General features: G+C 44.1%; 1 protein-coding gene across 1 annotated transcript in view; it reads left to right on the top strand.

Moving 5' to 3' along the window:
- COASY (Coenzyme A synthase) overlaps positions 1–20052 on the top strand; it is a 62901-nt gene extending 42849 nt beyond the window's left edge. The window contains exons 8-10 of the mRNA XM_069237712.1: positions 8942–9039; positions 17308–17454; positions 19567–20052. Coding sequence (XP_069093813.1) covers positions 8942–9039; positions 17308–17454; positions 19567–19614 — 293 coding nt within the window. The 3' untranslated portion in view covers positions 19615–20052. The remainder of the gene's footprint in view (positions 1–8941; positions 9040–17307; positions 17455–19566) is intronic.
- The last annotated feature ends 260 nt before the right edge of the window (positions 20053–20312 follow it).

Raw genomic sequence — 20312 nt, forward strand, 5'->3', positions numbered from 1 at the left:
AAGTGAATGATTCCACCGATGCAGCCACTGATATATCTGTCCATGTGCTCAGTCGTTCATCATCTGTGCACTCAACCATCCTTGCACGCAAGCATCTTATCATCCAATCATTGATGCATTCAACCACTCATCCATCTACTATACTCCACAATCATCAGTCATTGAAGAGGCAGGTTCAGTTATCGGCCAGGCCTGTTGGCTTTGCTGCTAGTGTATGAGAAGCTCGAGGGTGCTTCAGGTACTGTAGTTCTGCTGTTCTGAGAGGCGTATGAAAGTGTTTACAGTAGTTTCGGATTGTTGGTCCACAAGAGGTGTGAGGGTGCTATCAGTGGTTTGAGACGGCTAGCCTGAGGGGAGTGGATTTTAGGTGCGGTCAGTAAAGTCAGACGGCTATTCTCTAAGGAGTGTGAGTTCTGTCGCTAGCGGTTGACCAGACTGTGAAGGGTGTGAGTGTGCCTCTGGTTGTGTGTGACAGTATCCGTGATGGACTGCTACTATGCGAATAGGGTAAGAAGTTTTCTGGTAGTGTGTAACTGGTGCTCTGTGAAAGGTATGAGTTCCTTATAGTATGTGCCTACTTATCTCAGAGGAGTGTTCCCTATATTTAGGTAGTTTTGCTTTGCCACCTTATGGACCTACATTCCCCCTCCTGTTTTTGCTGAAGCTGTGTTCGACACAATATGTAATTTTTTAATAATGGAAACTGTGCTGCAGAATCGTTCCTAAGCAGTTTTTTCCCTGTGAGCCTTGATGGTCTTCTCTAATGAAGCTGCCCATAATTTTGGAAGGGTAGTTAATGAACCAAGCTGTCCATTTATTTACTTTTGTGAACCTCTGCCCAGTAACTGCTTTCAGGCCACAGAGCCACCAACCACCGTCCCACACGGATCCCATCCCACATCATGTACTTTGTTGTTTTTACTGGCATCATCAAGCACCAGTGAACTTTGCCTTGCCCAGGATGCTCTCAGACTCTGCGCCAGGCCTCTCATGAACAACTCTGCAGCAGTTTTTCAAGAAGCCGCTCTCCATGGCTCACGCAGGCCACAGTGCACCAACCATATATCCACTTCCGCTCCCCACCATGCGCTCATACATATGTGTGCATTTGCTGCAAAGTGTCTTTTGTGCTCAGGGCACATGTGACATAAAATGATTGCTATGGGAGCAGCTGTTGGCCACTGGGCAGAATTGCTATAAGTAGCATGTGCCAAACAGCACCATTACCCAATGCACTAAAGAGCACAAGATTTTCACAGCAGCAAAACAAGTATCTTTCAGCATAGATCCTCCCAGCTACTCATCACCCAGAGGCTTTCGGGAAAGCCTGGTGTCAGTGAAAAAAGTGTTTAAGGTATGATTACAACTCGTACGGAGTTCTGTGCTGTGATTTCTGGCACAGAAGAGCACACCCTTGTTACAGCAGCTAAACTAGTATATTGCAGCGTGGAGTCCACGCGCCACTGCCATCACCCCCTGGGATGGCAGTTTGGCAGCCTCCCAGCTGTATGATTACTAGTTTTCAGGAGTTTTGTGCAGTGATTTCTGGCTACCAGAATTTCTGATGCCAGTTGGAATTTCTGCATAAAATTCCTTCAGTTATGAGTAACAGTATTGGGAATAACCATGCATACGTGGATTTATGAGGCAAAAATCAACTTGGAATTCTTGGTAACTGTAGGCTCGATGCAGATGTTTACCACCAATGTTTATATTTATTTGTATTAATAAAGAAAACAGTTGCAGAGCCTTCGGGTCTATAGTTTGCTGTACAATTTTGCACATTCGAGTAAATCATAGTATTACAGAAGGATATAACTTGGCTCCTTTTTCCCATCCTAATTACTACACAACTCCCTCCCAGGGGAACACATAGCATGCTCCTATGCGGTAATATATTATCCTGTCTCCGGCCTTTTTGTGTTTTCCGGGGTGTCCATACCTTGTCCTAGTTCTTTGGGCATCACGCCTCTTGTATACTTTTTGTTAAGATGCACAAGTCCATATCCATCTCCCATTGGCACAGCTTTGGGTCCCCCGGTGCACTCCATTATCAGAAATATTTAATATCGCTACCATAAGACCCAGTCGGAAGAAGATCTTTAAGTACCTATTCGGTGCCATTTCCCCTCCGATGTCTAGGATGTATAGTTTTGGGCCAGATGCTACCTTTTGTGCCACAGTGTCATTGAGGGGTGACTCCACCCCCTGTAGAAGGGCATCACAGCAGGGCAGTCCCAGATTGTGCGGAGATAGCTATGTGATTTACCATGTCCTCTGAGAAAAAAATGTGGAGGGGCACTCCCAGTTTTCACTCAAAGTATCCTAGTTAAGTAAACCCTTTGCAATGGTTTCAGCTGAACTAGTCAGAATCCTGCTTTTATTGTGACTTCCCTTGGATAACTAATTACCATCTATCATTCCCCTTCCTGAAAGCATACCACATCTTCTTCCTACAGGGTCTTTAAAGTCCTCTGTGGGTCCCCTACATAGTTTATAAAAAATGTGTTGTATATGAAGAATATTGCCTTCTGATGGACGGGTTCAAGTAGTATCCTATCTTCCAATGTGGCTGAATCCACCACTGATGTTTTACTTGATATGCATTTGGTGTGAGCATGTCTCAGTTGTGGGTATTTACATGTGTCAGTCATATCATATTCTCTTTGCAACTGTCTCCAAGTGAGCATTCCATCTGCTCCCCATGCATCCTTTATTTGACTAATACCTAGTATGTCCCATGTGTGAAATCTCACAAGCTCTCACAATGTCTTAACACATAGCTGTCTCACAGTGGTGTTTCTTTTGTAATAATCCATATCCATTTAAGGTGCCGAGTAGCTGTATCCCAAACTGTCAGTATCGTTTGCATGTATTGAGACATGGTCTCCCAGTATCCCTGCCGAAACAGGGCAGCCGAGTAACCCTCGCCTCAATTGCATGTCTGCCCACTCTGATGGATGGTTCTTCTAGGGAAGCAAAAACCCAGTCATTAGTGATCGTCATCTGTGCAGACCAGTAATACTTTTGTATGTCAAGAAGGGCTATATCTCCTTCGTATATTCACTTTGTTAGTTTGACCAGGACTGTCCTAAGTGCTTCTGCATCTGCATCCCATAGGAACGTCCAGACTTCTGCTTTCACCATTTTGAAGCATGTTCCGGTGTGCGTGACTAAACCTTGGGAGCACAACCAGTTTGAGCATCACCACCTGTCCTAGTAGGGACAGTGCAAGATCTGCAAATGTGTTACATCATCCCTGAATCTTCCAAGGGCTGACTATAAATTATGTCTGAAAAAGAATCCTTTATCCCTTGTGAAAAATATTCCTAAATACTTGAATCAATGCAATTGAATTTTGAATGGGCAATGTAGTAATCTGGCCAAAGGTCAGCCCCAGAGGGTGGGTATAAAATCAGTTTCACCCATTGAGGTTATGTCATCCAATGTCTCACCCCACCTCAAGCCCCTCATCAGGTCATCTTTTCTTATCGAGCACACCAAGGGTTCTAATGCCAAGACCTATATCAGTGGGGATAATGAGCATCCATGTCTCGTTCCCCTGGTGAGAGCCAAGGAGCCCGACAATGCCCTGTTGAACCTAACTCTGGCCAAAAGCTCCTATAGAGGAGCCTTAACCATGTTATGAGGTGAGGGTAGAAGCCTAGAGATTCTATCACTTCAAAAATATATTCCCATTCCATGATGTCTATTTACCTCCATCTTTGAGCATGTGATATATGTCTACAAGGACTCCTTTGTGGGGCAGGATATGTGAAAGGTGGGGGATCATAGGGGGTATTGCTAGCTGGCAATGGGAAGAACTGCATGCTTTCTCTCTGCATTGACAGAAAGTCGGATTAGAGCTGAAGAACAGGTCAAGGCTGCATTTTAGCCCTTCCCCAAAACAATTTTATTGGTCAGTTTTTCCAGCCTGTAGAATTTGATCTTGCTTTCCCACACCTGGAAAACCAAGTGCAGGAACATTGTGCAATTTATAATTCTACTCGGGAATCCGCCCCGTATAACTTGTAATTTGTCCGTTGCTGTTGGGACAGAGGCAGGAAGTACACCATACTCCTTCATTCACTACCCACCAGCCCACCTCTTATGCTGCCACATCAGTATGCCTGGCTGTAGTAACCACCAGAGAGTAGGGAAGCCACAGTGTATTGCATTCTTCAGGCCCTGCTGGTGGGACATGTGGCAGGAGGTGCAGTGGGAGATGGTTGGTGGCTAGCTTCTTCTGGGGACGTGGACAATAACAATGCATCTTCATTGCAGATAATATGGTAGATGTTTTGGAGGGGGACAGGCCAATCAGAGGGGTCTCTTCTCGACTGATGACAATGCAGTACTTTTAAATCTGGTGCCAACGTAACTGTGGGTACCTAAATTTGCGCTTTCACTTTCATAACTTTTTTTCCTCAAAAGGTATCTATGCCAAAATTGTGTCCTTTTTCCCAACATCTTGGCGATTCCAAAGAAACAAAGGGTTTGTCGATTTTTCTGTGCAAGCCGAGGAAATAACCAAAACATAGCTCCTTTTTAGGGTCGAGCCTGCGTTGCATGCGCTCGCGCAAGCGTATCGCAGCGAGATGCTTTAGTGTTTAGAAAAGGGCTCCGAGCCCTGTCAACGTCACGTCAGTGTTTTTTATTGGTTCGTGGGCTTGCCTAATAAAATCTGCTTGCTTTCATTAGTCGAAGGCACACATACGTCATGCCTTTTCCGGTGGCTAGCCCTCCTCGAGCGCAGCAACCAAGTACAGAAAACATGCGAGGTTCGCTGTTTTCCATCGGGCTCTTGGACTTCTTTTTCTCTAATCTACGAGCGCGATCTCGCTTGGCAGAAGTTGAGCTCTTTGAATAGTTAATTGCACTTTTTCGGGTTACGTATATAAATGCACTTTTGCCCGATAGGTGAAAAGTCGGGTTAGGAGTTTACAATGCCAACAGCTCTAACATGAGCAAACGCGAGACCCGTTGCATTGCAAATGCTTGTTAGTTTTGGGGAGAAATTGAGGAAGAAGTGCTCTGCAAGAAAGGTTGTCGTTTCTTTTCTAAAACTGGCATCAACAAACATTTCCTGTTCTGGTTTTACCAGCTTTCAATTCAGCAACGGATCATTTGCGTAGATCTCTGAGGTGTTCCCGAAGAGCTAATAGTTGAAGTAAAAAAATGATGAAAATAAGTAGGAAAAAAAGTGCCATTTGTGACAAAGTTTTGGTCTGCATTGTTTGGTCATCATGGCCAACTTACAAAACCGTCCAATAGACCCTTCTATCGATGGAGAGGTATAAGGTTTTTTAGGTTTTCTAACCTTAGGTTTTAAATTGTGTAATTTATAATTCCACTTGGGAATTCTGCTCTACATAACTTGTAATTTGGCCCTTACCGATGGTGTAGAGGTTGGGAGTACACTGCAGCAACTCGGCCACTTTTGTACTGCTTCATCCACCACCCACCAGCCCACCTCATATACTGCCACATCAGTATGTCTGGCTGTGGTGGCCACCAAAAAGTAGGGAAACCACTCTGTGTATTGCTGCGATTATAATTAATTTTCATTGTATTCCAACTATACATCAGTTCAAATGGTGACATATAATGAATAAACAAAGAGGATGAAGGAAACGTGCGATTTCTGGAATGTGCACAAAATACTGAATTTAGTTGTACACCTCTGAATTTACCCAAATATCATGTGATTGAGCGGGCATTTAAAAAACGTCTTCTTTCTTGCATATTGGTTTACACTGAAAGCCCAAAAATGCAGAAAATCCAATAAGTAACACAGATGTTCTACCATTCTGTTTTCCCTCACTCCTCCCAGTAATAAATTGTACACCACTTGTTTGGCTGGGCCTAGGGGCCGTGACACACCTCCAACCTAAAATACTCCCTGGAGACATCATACTTTATCCAGCCAAGTCAACACATTTTTAGGGTCGAGCCTGCTTTGCATGCGCATGCGTATCGCAGCGAGACGCTTTAGAATTTAGAAAAGGGCTCGGTGCCCTGTCAACTTTGCGTCAGTGTTTTTTATTGGTTCGTGGGCTTGCCTAATAAAATCTGCTTGCTTTCATTAGTCGAAGGCACGCATACGTCATGAATTTTCCGGTAGTGAGCCCTCCTCGTGGGCAGCGACCAAGTACAGAAAACATGCGAGGCTCACTGTTTTCCATCGGGCTCGTGGACTTCTTTTTCTCTAATTTACCAGCGCGATCTCGCTTGGCAGATGTCGAGCGCTTTACAGAGTTAATTACACTTTTTCAGGTTATGTACATAAATACATAAATGCACTTTTGCCTGATAGGTGAAAAGTCGGGTTAGGAATTTACAACGCGATCAGCTCGAACATGAGCAAACGCGAGACCCATTGCATTGTAAATGCTTGTTTTTTTCTACAATGCGGGAAGCTGTGGAATTTGGGCCTTTTCACAGCCGCCACACAAGGAAACCTACAAAATCCACACATTTCAGAAAACTAGACAACCAGGAGAGTCCAGGGGGTTGTGACTCATGTGAATTTTACAACATTTTTATTTTACCCACAAGGCCTTGCAAGCCACACTTTGCCAAACTTTGCCTAAGATTTCCCTCCCATTTCTGTTCTGTGTGCAACTCAACATGAACAAATCACATTTTTCCACTGAACTCCAACCCTTTTTTCACAATGTAAGTAACTGTGCCACCCAGGGAAACCTACCAAACCCAGGCATTTCTAAAAACTAGACACCCAGGGGAGGCCAGGTGTTCTAGTTTGCGTGGATCACCCTGCATTTTCTTGCCCACACTGCCCTTCAAACCTTATACTTTGGCAAAAAACACACCTTTTCCTCACATTTCACTAGCAGCTGGTGGGTTTTCTGCCCTCTTGGTGGGGCAAAAGGGGAGCTGGGTAGATTGGGGCTAAACACCTCAGTGTGCTTCTTGAGGGAGCAGAAAGACTGTATTTTCCCCTTTTTGAGATGGAGGCCAGGCCCTTTATCAAAGTTGGCACCCACACACTTTTTTGTGTTTTACTTTCAATTTTCTGGTGGGTAATGGGCTTTCTGCCCTTCCGTCCATTTGCCTCCTGGGATGGCCGGGGTGGGAGAAGCACATGCCCATGCGGGGGAGCAAAGATCCATGGCACTGTGTTTGCCTAGAGCATTGCAGGCTAGGATATTTATCGCTAGAAAGCAGAGTTTCTCAGCTTTCCAGCAATAACTCCCTTTTGACACAGTTCCCAGTGAGCATGGAGAACGGGGCTGTTATCTGCTCCTTCCACGCGTGCAGGGAGACCAGGTAGCCATTTCCTCGGTACCGATCCTGCAGCTGACATCATTACGTCAGTGACATGACCTCATTCCCATTATTTGCAGGACTGTCACACCCCCCATGGCTAAGCGGGACTGGGGGCACCAAAGTTATACACAAGAGTTGCTGCAGTGGTGCTAGACGCTTTAACTTGACCTCCCTGTCAATAGTACCTGGCCAGGAGCGCTCTTGTGGAGACGTCCAAGGAGTTACAAAGAAAAAGTCATTATTAAACATCAAATCACATTTATATGCAAAGAAAACAAGACCTCACTGGCCTCTTCTAAACTAGAGGTATGTGTAAGATAGCTCAGTGCTAAATTATGCAAGTTCCTGTCCTATGGTGTTTCTCACAGTTCCCAATGCAAAACCTTTTCCTATTGCATTTGTCTAGGAGTTAGCAATATAAAAAAAATGATTCCTATTGCTTTTGTCTGGAAGTTAGCAATGTAAAAAGCCCTTCCTATTGCATTAGTCAGAGAGTTTGCAGTGTAAAGTCTTTGTTACAGTATTTGTCACAGGCTTACACCATGCAAAACACCTTTTGATCTTATTTGACAGTGTCTGTGACAGCAATGTCTTTGAAAACTATGAACCATGAAATTATTTAATATATATTTGAAAACGACTACAAACTGCCAGGTAAATTGTGAACACCAGTTTATGCCACTTTCAGTGTGCACAGCCCAGCAGCAACTGCCAGCTGTATACTCCCCATCCATACAATATTCCGCGCAGGGAACTATTCCGAACATTCTACCAACCTGGTAACCCTTCAGTACTAGAGCATGTTTGTCCAATGAGATGCACATAAAGCCAAACAATAAAGGAGTGTAGAAGAAACTCCTTTCTATATACAGTTTTTCAAAATATGTTTTTGATTACATGGTCGCTTTCAGACTGGTAAAGATGTCCCAAGCAATGCTCCATAGGTAAGTTAACTATAATAATAAGAATTGGTGCCATTGTGCAACTGTTCTGGAGTGTTTGAAAATGAAAGAGTTGTAAAAAATGTGCCAAACCTAAAAATAAGTTGCTTCATTAAAATTGGAGTGGGTGAAGGTGGAAGTGAAAATGAAGCCACCTTTGGCTGAAAAATGTACGAGTGTCCTGCCTGAATCAGGTTTGGCATGTACTTTTCTGCTTTTGGGAGCATTGAAATTTGACTGGAGGGACCACACCTTTTCCCACTTTATGGGACAGCCTCTGCTATGATTGTCCGTTCTGCAAGCATGCACCAATCCATATCTTGTTGCCAATTCTTCAGTCAGTGGTTCGGTGGCCCCCCAGTTGCATGCAACATTTCTTTTAGCAACTGCTAGTTTGCACAGTTTGCTGTAGCGAGGTGGCGCATCATCACACCAAACATTCAATATACAACATTAGGCTGTCTTCAAAACGGAATGTGGTGCCGCCTCTTTCAGCGTGTTTCTAATGCTCGACCAGTATTGTTGTATGTATGGGCAATCCCAGACCACATGTAGGAGCTTATAGTTTTCTTGTCTTTTACTGCTCCACTGTTTAGTTGAATCTAGATCTGGAATAATCCTGCAGCAATGGGCTGTACTAGGTCAATGTTTGTATTTTTGCTCATTCTCCACAGTGGTTTTGTGTATATCATATTTTTTTTTTTTTGCAGGGGCGACTGTCTGCGTAATGGATGCTGCTGTTCTGTTAGAAGCTGGGTGGACCGATATGGTCCATGAGGTGTGGGTGACAATCATTCCAGAGAAAGAGGTATTTCTTTTTGTTACTGAGAATAAACATAAATGTGAAGTTTGTGATTTTGTCAGAATGCACATCTCCAAGATACAGACCACTACTGAAGATTCACCTCTGTTGAGGACCTTGAGGATATTGTGGCAGGTTTAGATGCTCTAAAAATACCCTCTAACTTTCCTGTTGCTGAGACCTTCAATACTATTCTTGTTTGTGAATTGCAGGAGCCACTTTTCCTGAATCCCATAGGCTTTTCTATGTTTACATGGCTTCAAGGAGACAATGCAGCATCTTAGTTAGTCATGTTTCCCAGAGCAGGGCTTCTTGTGTGGCATAGCAGAGCAGAAATGCTGTGCAGTTAGTTTATTGTGCCCATGCTGTTAGCGGCATTGAACTGCGTAATGGTTTCACACTATTTTCAGCCAAGTTTGTTCTGTATGACATTGGTCTTGAGTGGGTCTGATTATTCCTATGGGTATTGCTTGGACAGTGTGATGTGAGATATATGTGTGGTATTGAGAAAACTACAGCACTAGTGAATTGACTTTTGATGCGTAAATATTGCTGTTCAGGTGTGTAGGTTGCATTTGTTGATTATGATTTTCAGGAAGTGGGATGAGGGTGGAGATAGCATTGTGTGTGTGTGTGTGTCTGTCTATATGTATGTACGGTGTTTATTTCACTATAAGGCAATGGAAAACTGTCCAATCATAGAGGTACAGAAGGTAGTAATTACAGAAAGGGCCATTTCTAGGTTTGCAGCGGGCTTCATGGAAGTCAGAAAGCAATGAGATGTAGTGTGAAGGGGAAGTCTTCTACTCTGAAAAATCATAGTAGGGTCGTGGCCTATAGGATCTGTACTGTGATGTTCTTCCAGATGTCTGGGGCATTGCAGAAAGTCTTGCTGTCAACGTTTTCTATCACTTTTTTATTTTCTAATCATAAAATGTTGCAGTTTAGATAATGCTTGCGCCACAAGTAATCTTGACGTTGGAAGCTTTGTAAAGTAGGTTCTTGTTGGGGGCTCCTTTGCAGATGGCATAGCATATTTTAAAAGAGATGTGATACTGCAGGTGGAGCCAATAAATTCCCTAGGGTATGTGTGTGTAAGCCTGTTGAATTTCCTGAGTCTTTCAATCCAGTGGGATGCAGCATGGAAAACCTTTTTCATGGAGTGAGGTGGGATTCTGATCAATACTTCTTCATGCAGATTCCTCGCCTTTTGAATATCCACAGGCTCGATCTGGAAATGTTTTTCCTCTACTAGTAACTCTCCAGAACCACAAGGTGGCACCTCACAACTCCCTCCAGCCACAGCTCGACTCAGAAAATGACAATACCTGGTAAATTGTGTGACACCTCGACCTGGGTTGCTTTTGTTTAGTACAGGGAGGACCTGGCCTGGCAGGTCGAGCTGAACTATTCCCACTGGCACACTGTATTGCACTAAGTAGGACAGGTATGACCAGGCATGGATCCTGTGCACACTGTGCCACTGGAACCAAGCTATAACTGGCTGATGAGCCCTAATAAAGGTAAAAGTGGTCCTGGGTTGCTTGCGTTCCGGTTCAGGGAGGACTTGGCCTGGCAGTTCAGACTGGACTGTTCTCACTGGAGCAGGGTCAAGACTGATTTGCATATGGCAGGGTCCAAACTGAGAAGGCATGGTGGGCAAAATATCAGTGGCCTGGGACGTGGACCCCAGTAATTACCAGTGGCTAAAATTAATTCAAGCATTTCATCTATCAAATTTTTTATGTACTTACGTGTGTCACCTGGCACCTTGACATCACTTTTTGTTTTCCCACACCTTACCGAAACAGGTCTGGAGCTTTTCTCTGGAGTCCACTGAATTTCCCCGTATGACCCCCACCCCTCCAATGACATCTGCATATGGTGCATGAACATGATCTTTTAGCTAGCAACTTGTTCCTCCAAGCCCCTCAAGAGCATCAGTGAGTGGGAATTCAAGTTTTTCTAGGCTAGGACCTTTAAGGAGACTCCCAAATAGTTTTGCTGCCCTTCTTCAGGTACGTCTCTCAAATAGAGAGCAGTCCTCTAACTGATCTTCCCATGAAGACAAACCAAAGTAAGGACAAATCCTCTTCTTCGAAGTAGTCCAGGTCTCAGCACTCTTCATAGAGTCAGGGTGATGTCCCTCATTATTACATCTTTTGCCAGGAACTTATAAGAGGCAATGGTGTGCATTTTGGAGAAGGCAGCACATTCCTTGTTTCTGTGCGCAGCACATGGTAAGGCGTCTCGTTCTTCGCTGCCCTCATTCTCCTGAAATTAACCCATTGACACCAGTTGTGTATAACCAGTGAAGGGGTTTGAGCTGGAGCTGCCAGCTTTGCAGCCCGAATCTAATATTCTTACTAAAATCCTGCCACTGACTTCAGTTGCTCCATAACCTTTCTTACCTCTGCACTGGAACGGGCAATGGCTTCCTAGTAAAAACCTTTCTGGAGCAGAGCAATGCCGATCACTCAGGACTTTAGGTCTCCATCCTTTGATCTTAGATTCTTGTTGACTCAACCTTCCCCAGATAACCCCGTGGTTTAAGCATCTTAAGCAAACTTTTAACTGAACGTTTTTCAGCAGCTTCTCTGGTCTGTGAATCCAAACGCCTTGTTTCCATGGGGCATAGACGTTTTGCATCTGGCAGCCTGGGACCTTTGCTAATGGCACAAGCATCCTTAGACTCTCTGTATACAACCTGTGGGCAGTAGAGGAGCTGGCTGCAATTAGCTTCCCAATCCACGTGAAGGATCAATTTTCCTTAACCATAGCCTCTGGTACTTTAAAACAGATACTGGATTTGATTCATCTGATACCATGACCCTCTCCATGACTACATCAATTGCCTTGCTCCGATATTTATGCGTTTGAATGGATTTTCAAGAGATTTTAATGCTGCCTTAATGGATAGGCCGTTTGAGGGTTAGACACTTTTCAATGGTAAAATGTACTCCTCTTTGGAGCTTATTAGGGACAGCCTGGCTACTGCATGCTTAATTTGCTTGAAGTACCCAGCTAAACCATACTGCAAGCTTTATAATCACTTTAGTGGCATTTCAAGGTGTCAGTCGTCCCTGGAGCAGCAGCTCTCTCAGCTGGCTCAAAAACATGTTTTCACTCCATATATCTTCACCAAAGTGCTAACTTTAGTGGTTTTCTCCTTTAGAAGAGAAAGGACAACTGGCTGGTGAAGGCTGGGTCCCAAGCACACTTTTCTGAACTTGTAGAGCACACCAAGGTCGGCAGCTTCGCAATGGCGAAGGAGCATCACCCCCTGGCTAAGACCCAGCAGCTAAAAAATATAACTATATTATACTATTGTTTTATTTTTCAGCTGCTGGCTCAGCCTGCAGGTGGAAGGAGGGGTAGGGCTGGCCTATGGGAGGAGAAAATTGGGGAGTGGGGTCAGTGCACTAAGTGTGCATGTCAGTTTGGCCATCCTTCTGAAGCCGGGCAAACTTAAATGCGCACTTAGGTTTCTCCAACATGGCTGTGTTGCACAGCTGGGTTGGAGAAACTGCACAGACTCTAATGCAGTGTCTGAATGGCAGAACAGGCCGCTCAGGTCAGTCCTGACGCTGCTCTCATGCTAGCCTTAGCATGAGCGCAGCGCCTGTATTGTGTTGAGGAGACGGTGCTGTTGCCCCAGGGACTGCTGGCACACCAGGAGAGAAGAGGAGCAACACAGAAAGCGTAGTCGTAGGAAAAGTAAGGTTTTTTTTTTTCATTTTCCCTGGGCTCATCGCAATCCAAAACCATGCCCGCCCATCCCGCCCTTCCCCTTGAGATTTGCGGCAGACACTGCTGAAGCACACCCTAACTTTCCTTTGTCAACTTGGGTTCTCCATTAACCAGAAAGTCCCACCTCACCCTGAGAGGCTGGTCTTCATTGAAGCAATCTTAGAAATGACCTGTAAGAGAGTTTTTCCTCTACCTCAGAGGATCTCGCTCATTCAGGAGATGATCTGATGTTTCGGACTCCACATCTAATTCTGCTTCTGAAGGGCTTGATGCCGTTGTGCATCGCTCTGATACCACATCCCATGTGGTGGATGAAGTCTCTCCAGTGATGCCTGTGGAGGCACTAGGTTCAACATCAGTGGAGCCTCTCCTGTTGCCTGGAGATCCCCCACTCATTCCATGCAGACCTTGATTAGTAGATGCCCCTTCTAACAGCACAGTAGGCCATCTTTTCAGGTAGAGTCTACTATTACTGACACCTCCTTTGTTGGGCTGTGCTACTTATCTGGAAGAAAAGACAGTGTGACGCCTTTGGTCCACACTGGAACAACAAATGCACATCACTGTGTTGGAGTTGAGAACCATGGTCAGGAATGGATTTGCTTTTTATGTGCATGTTTGTTGTGTGTCATGTTTTTTGGCAGGGAATGAAGGCAAGTATTCTGTTGTTAGCAGTGTTTGGCTCATTTTTTAGTCTTGTATTCTGCAGCATGGGTTGAGCAAGATAAGTTTGCAGCCGGGATTTATACAATGTGTTAGCTTGAAGGTCTTTTTGCATGGACTGTTTGGGCATTTTGATAGTTGTCTAACCGCAGATTCCTCCCTTTTTTAATATTCCCTCGGGCATCTGTCTGGATCCAGAAACATTTTCACCAGTACCTCTGTGTGCTGGTAGGTGGTACAATGCAGCTCCGCACTGACGCCCTACCACTCTGGAAATGGTGGATGAAGTCTATGTAGGCACCACCCAAACCTGCTGATGTCAGTTCTTTTCTTTTTGCACCACTAGATGCAGATCCAGAACTAGCTTTTATCTCTTTAAGACACTTTATCTTTAATAAGCATTCTGTGTGTAAGGGAAAGTTCGCCATCCCTATGCAACAGGTTTTAGGCCCTTTAAGGACTGTTGCAAACAAATGTCTGTGACAGATCCTCATCAGGTTTGTCTGTGGTGCCTTGGGTTGAGCCACAACTGCACGTCGATTTTCCCAAAGGCTTTATGAGACTGCATGGCGAAACTCTGTGGCCAAGCACCGAAAGACTCCGTGTTGAGACTGGTCCAAGTAGTAGTGTTGATTCCGGTCCTCTTCCAGCTCCAGACATCGCAGGAATCATTCTTGAGGTCCGTCGTCGTCACACTCCCAAGTCTTTGGGTAAGTCAAAGATAAAACCTAAAAATCTAAGTGGGACTTCTTACCGCCCCTCACATTGTCCTGAGAAGGCATGAGGGTGTTGTCATGCCTCCCTATCTTGTACCCATATTCAGTCGACCTTGGAGCCCATCCAACAGCTTGTCCCAGCACAACCTGTGTTTCCAGAGGGATCTGTAACATTGAAGCAGATCAAAGAGTTCCACAAGGCTGTTCTCCATCTGTCCAGTTCCTTACTGACTCCCTCTAGAGCGTCTACGGGCCCCAAGGAGCCAAGAAGCCCTGCAGCTGGATGCCACCGGTAGGTTTATCCTCCGCACCAGTTGAACCCTCCAAATCCTCTGTTGAGCCTCCCCCAGCTTCTGCACGAATATCAACTCCAGCGCCATGCTCCACCCCGGTCCTCGTAGCCGTGATGCTAATGGTGACTCCATTGATGACAGAGGACAAGTTGTCCATTGTGCTGTCTATCCTGAGTAAGCGCCGCTACGGCTTTGGCCAAAGCCACGCTCACTTTCAGCCAAAGCACCACTTTCCCAACTTCACCTGTAGCACCTCTAGAAGTAAGAACACATATGTTGCATTCCTTATTTGGTATTGATCCAAGCAGTGATTATGATTTGGGTGATGTGTTAACGAAACCAGGCCGCAAAAAAAATTGGTAATATGACCTTCAAAAAGCCAGTGGCCTTCACATGTCCTCTAAGGTAGAGCTCCAATTCGTCCCCAGGCCCTGCAACTGAGGAGAGAGCTATTTGCACAATGGTCACGCGTAGGGCAGCCGAAGTCCTTGACCTTCAGCTCCCCAACTTAGAGATGAACATCAATATCTTGAAGGAAGTGCGCCAGCCAGGAAAAACATATACTGGGTGCTCCTCCCCTTTAATGAGTCACGGACAGGTACTCTATTAGAAGCTTGCTCCGGCCTCCCTGTCAATTGCCAAATTGCAAGGCACCATCGCCCTGTCCAAGCAACCCTGCATTTTTGTCTGCGCACCTCTTTCAGGGAAGCTTGATGGTGCGGATCTCTTCCAGCCAGTGAAATGTAATACATATCCAACTACTCCCACTGATAGGGAGTCCAAACAGTCCACCTGATAGGGAATCCAAATGAGTGGAGACTTTTGCGAAGACTGTATTTTCTTCTACCAGCTTGGCCTCCAGGTACGAGAATGCTAGATGCTTGCTGGGTTGATATTCATATGCTCTCTGGGATTCTAGGGCCCAATTCCTCCCAGGTATCCCAGAAGATCTCTGACCTGTCCTAACCCAAGCTATCCAGGATGGTCATGAAGAGGCCAATTCACAATTTGGACGAGCCACTAGCACCATTGCCGCCATTCGCACTCATGCCAGGCTGCAGTCAACAAGTATTTCCGTCACTGTCCAGTCGTCCCTCATGGACATGCCCTTTGACAGCACTCACCTGTTTGGAGACAGGGCAGATTGTGCTCTGGATCGGTTCAAAGTGAGCAGGACAACAACACACTCCCTGGGCATATAGGCTCGCCTAACCAGCCATATCAGCCCTAGTGTTCCTTTTGCAGCTTTGGCAAAGATACCCCATACTGGCAGCCAATTCAGCCTCAGCAGGGTGCCCAGCAGTATTCCTTGCACTTCCTTTCCTCCTTATCACACCTTCAACCGTCCCCAGAATAACTGACAGAGGGCCATCTGTCTGTTTTACTGCAGGGAGTGCATGCCCTTTTGGCTAAAGGGGCTTTGAGAGTGTCCCTGTGCCAGAACTAGGTTGTGATTGTTATTTCAGCTAATTTTTTATGCCATAGGATGGAGACCTTTGTACTGTTTTAGACCTGCACCCTCTCAACGCTTTCTACCAGAAGTGAAAATTCAAGATGCTCACACTGGCCCAGGTCTTATCTGCCTACAATACTTGAAAGTGGCGTTATACCTGCAGAACATCTATTTCCATATACCCGTCCTGCAGACCCTCTCAGCGTACCTGCGTTTGGTGGTGGGACAGAAGCATTTTCATTTTGCTGGGCTGCCCTTTCATCTCACCAGCATACCTCCAGTGTTCAAGTAATGGCTGTGGTCGCAGCACACTGTTGGAGGTTGGGGGTCTCAGTCTTCTCCTACCTCGACAACTAGCTGCTGAAGCTGGCCTCGCCCTAGGCAGTCATCAACCACCTCCAGACAATGGCTAATCTATTATTTTTGGTTCACTATTAGCATGCCAAAGTCACACCTAACTCCTTCTCAGATGCTCCCCTTCATCAAAGCCACTCTGGACATGGTTCGGTTTTGTGACTTTCTCCTAAAAAGGAGGGTGCAGAACATTCATGCTATCATCCCGATCTTTACTCCTCTGTCCTGGATCTCAGTGACCCCACGCTGAGGCTGCTGGAACTGATGACCTCTTGTGTCTTGTTGATCATGAATCATTAGTGGGTCCTGAAGAAGGTGGATGTAGAAGTATTGTTTTACCCACCAAAATAGGCGTTGACTACTCACAAGAGTGATCCTAGTCCGCAACACAAGAGCGGTTGAAATTGAAGATCTTTTTCTGTTGTCATTTGTGTTGTATGTGGGATGTGACTAGGGTGTGTATGAATGTGGAATGAGAGAGGGTGTGTTGTGAAAAGAAATGAGTGTAATGAAGTGATGGGAGATTATCAAGATACATGTAAAAAGGTTGCAGTGTTTCTGGTGTTTTTATTGTAAACATATCTATGTAAGAATTGGATGTAACCATTGTACAAATATTCAGGACAAATGAATAAGTGATGATTTGTTGTTTTGTAGACATAAATAGAATGTTTTGAGTACATGTGGAAACGTAAAAAAGAAATGTATATATATATATATATATCAATGAAATATGGAAAAATTAAAAAAAGATGAAAATACTTTAAAAGTCAAATTGATGGGTTTGGTTCCAGATCGGGTACCTGAGGCAATCCGAGAAGAAACACACAGGTCGTGTGGGATATCTTGCTATTTATGTTGTTATTTTTCCCCGGATGCCAGACCTTAAGTCAATTACGAAGGGGATTTCCCTTTTTCTATATGATATGACCTAGCTCATTCTTGAACCATACTACCCTTAAGTCAAGGTAAGAAATGTAATTTGTGATTGCACCCACTCTGGGCCTTCTGGTCACAACCTCCATTTTATTATGCTTTATTTTAGGCCATCACACGGATAATGCAAAGAGATGGCGTAAGCGAGGAGTTTGCAAAAAACAGACTGGCTAACCAGATGACAAACAGCCAACGAGTGGAACATGCAAATGTGGTTCTGTGTACGCTTTGGGAACCGGAAGTGACACAAAATCAGGTATGATTAATTGAGGAAACACTATTTTGAGCACTGGATTTGAAATGTAATGACTCTTGGTTCCTAGTTAGCAGGCGGCCCTGTGTCAAAGGGATGACTTTCAGACACAAATGTTTTTTTCAAACAACAGCATTAAGAGTTGCATACATAGATATGTTTGCTGATAAACCAGGACTGGGTGAAAGTCACCATCAGAGTATTGGCGCTACGTGACAGCTCTGGACTATAGGTGACCACACTATAGATTCCGTCTTTTCTGTGCAGTTTAGAACAGGATGACTTTCAACTCCCTACTTTTTCCGCGTATCGGAAAATGTGTATTCTCTTCTAAAGCTAAAGCATTTGAGATGCTCAAACCTATGGGTGCCCATCTTCAACTTGTCTGAGCTTGTTTTCGTTCTGAGTCATTCAGAATTACTGCACAAGGTCGAGTGAGAGTTTCATTTGTTTTATAACCTTCAAAAGAATTTGGTGCAAGAAGTATATGTTTATAGGAACATATGCTCAGACATTCTTGTCATAGATTAGTGTTTCCATCTTCGGAAATTTAGCCTTGACTCAAATATTCTATTAATTGAAAAGGTTTGAGGGACTGATGGAGTCGAACGGCCAAGATAAGCAATAGGGATTTGAACCAAAGAATTATTCTAAATATGTAATTTACAGGATGGTAAGAAAATACAGCAAGGTAGTCTACAGTGAATCGCTTGTTTAAACCACAGCCACCAATGATTGCCTATTTATACAGACCTGCCAACTTACACGGTGCCACCGTGTGGCACACGATCTTGGCACCTTTCACATGATCACCCGGTGAGGAGCCAAAATCTCATGGTGGCGGGCAAGGCGAGCTGGAAACCACTTCAGAGGCTTTCAGCTTGTCCTTGTAGGCTGTAAGCAGTGGATGACCATTAAGGGGTGTGAAAACACCGCAGGACATCGGCAGCAGCCTCAGACAGCCTTTTCTCTTTTTTGTTGTTGTTGCAGGGTGTGTTTGGGGGCTTTGTGGAGGGCAGAGTGCCTCTTAACATACTCTCGGCACGAGGCCTCGCCCTCCAAGGCCATGCCTCTTCTTCACACGGCCATATTTAGTGCTAGGTTGGCAGGTCTGCATAAACATGGGTTGTCGATAAACATAAACACGGCTGATTTGTGCAACAAAAGAGTCAGAGTCTATCATGTGTTCTGATTGTGCCTTCAACAAGATTAGAATGTGCCTACATAAAGTTTCTTAGTGTCTCGCTGTGTTGGAGGGAAGATAAGAATGAATAGCAATATACTTTGATGGAAAAGCAGCCTTGAATGTGATTGAATGAGATGAGAAGGGGTTACACATTTGCATTGTTCCTCCTAGAGGCAAGCGCTCATTTATGTATATTTGAAAGGCAGTTTGTGAAAGGACAAAAAGATGAACATTTACTCTGGATTATTTGGTGCAGTTTTAGTGTGTAACCCCATCTCAGTAAATTACGTTTCTGGAAAGTGTAGCTGGTTATTATAACCAGTTTATGTGTGAGCACATGCCTTGTGTGGCTCTTTATTGCCTGAGGTGTGGGCAGGGTACAAAGCTAATTTAATCGCTTCTGCTGATCAGAAAAGGGATATAGAATTTTTTTTTACACGTCTTTCTTTACTTTGGACTATAAGCTTACAGTTCATTTTTAACAGAATTGTTAATCAATTTTGTGAGAATAGCTCACTAGATCTCCCTTTTTAAGCCTGCTTTGGCAGTGCTACTGCCTGTTTTTTTTATTTTTAGCAGTGCTTTAAAATATGCAGAGTGTAGGCTTTGGCTCTACCCAGAAAAGTATTACTATGTTCACCTCATGATGTTGGGTGTTTGGTGTAGCACTGACCCTCACATGGAATGCTTGCATTGCAATGCGCACGGGGCTATTTTACATCTCTCTGATCCTCACAAATTACAGTATTTCTCGTAGCTACATTATATACAGAAATCAGTCTTTTTTTTTTTTTTTTCACTGCAGCAGACGTTTTAGATCGTTTAGTAAGAGCTCAAAATGCAAGCCATACCTATTGGCAGTGCTTGTTCTCAAAGTGATAATGATACACTGTGACGATGACATTGGCTCATATATTAATGTTTTGCAGGTGCAGAAAGCTTGGAATCTCCTACTCAAGCGTACTGGCCAAGAATAGGACATATGACACCAAGACAACTTTTTATAATGTGATTATTTTAAAAGTGTGCACATGGAGATGTATGTCATGCTATCTTATGTATATATTCCAGCACTGTTATATAACCTATATATACTTGAAGGATTTCATTTAATTTCCCAGTACATTGCACGTTAACAGCTCTGCAGGACCAGATTATCTTCTATTGTTTGGTTATTCTCCATGATGAAATGTTTTATGCACTTTGTTGCGTTTTGTCCTGTGTAATGTTTGTCAAAGATGTTTTTATCTTGGAAATTGAAGATTGAGGCTCGTTCTAATGCCTTATTTAGAGTGTGGCAATCTTGAACAGTTTTTGGTAACTCATGGCTTTCAAGCTCTTTAGGTCAGAACATCAAGTTAAAACACACTGAGTTACACTCGGCTCATTCAAAATAAAAAGTTGTTACTTACAAATCCTTTATTTTGCCTTTCAAATACCTTGTTTACTTTGTTAATATTTTTAGGCACTAATTAAAAAAAAACATAATTTTGACTAAACACAACAATAGATTAATTACATTTTTTGTTAAAGATTAGGGACGGGCTGGGTGTTAAGGATGGTCTGTGGTAAGGGAGGTAAGGCAAGCTGAAGTAGTAACTGTCCGCATCTCCATAAAAAAACTATTGGTGGCCAAAGTTGTAGTCTTAGGCACAGATGTTTTGTGGAGGTATTG

Source organism: Pleurodeles waltl, chromosome 6, assembly GCF_031143425.1.
Source record: "Pleurodeles waltl isolate 20211129_DDA chromosome 6, aPleWal1.hap1.20221129, whole genome shotgun sequence".
NCBI classification, from domain to species: Eukaryota; Metazoa; Chordata; class Amphibia; order Caudata; family Salamandridae; genus Pleurodeles; species Pleurodeles waltl.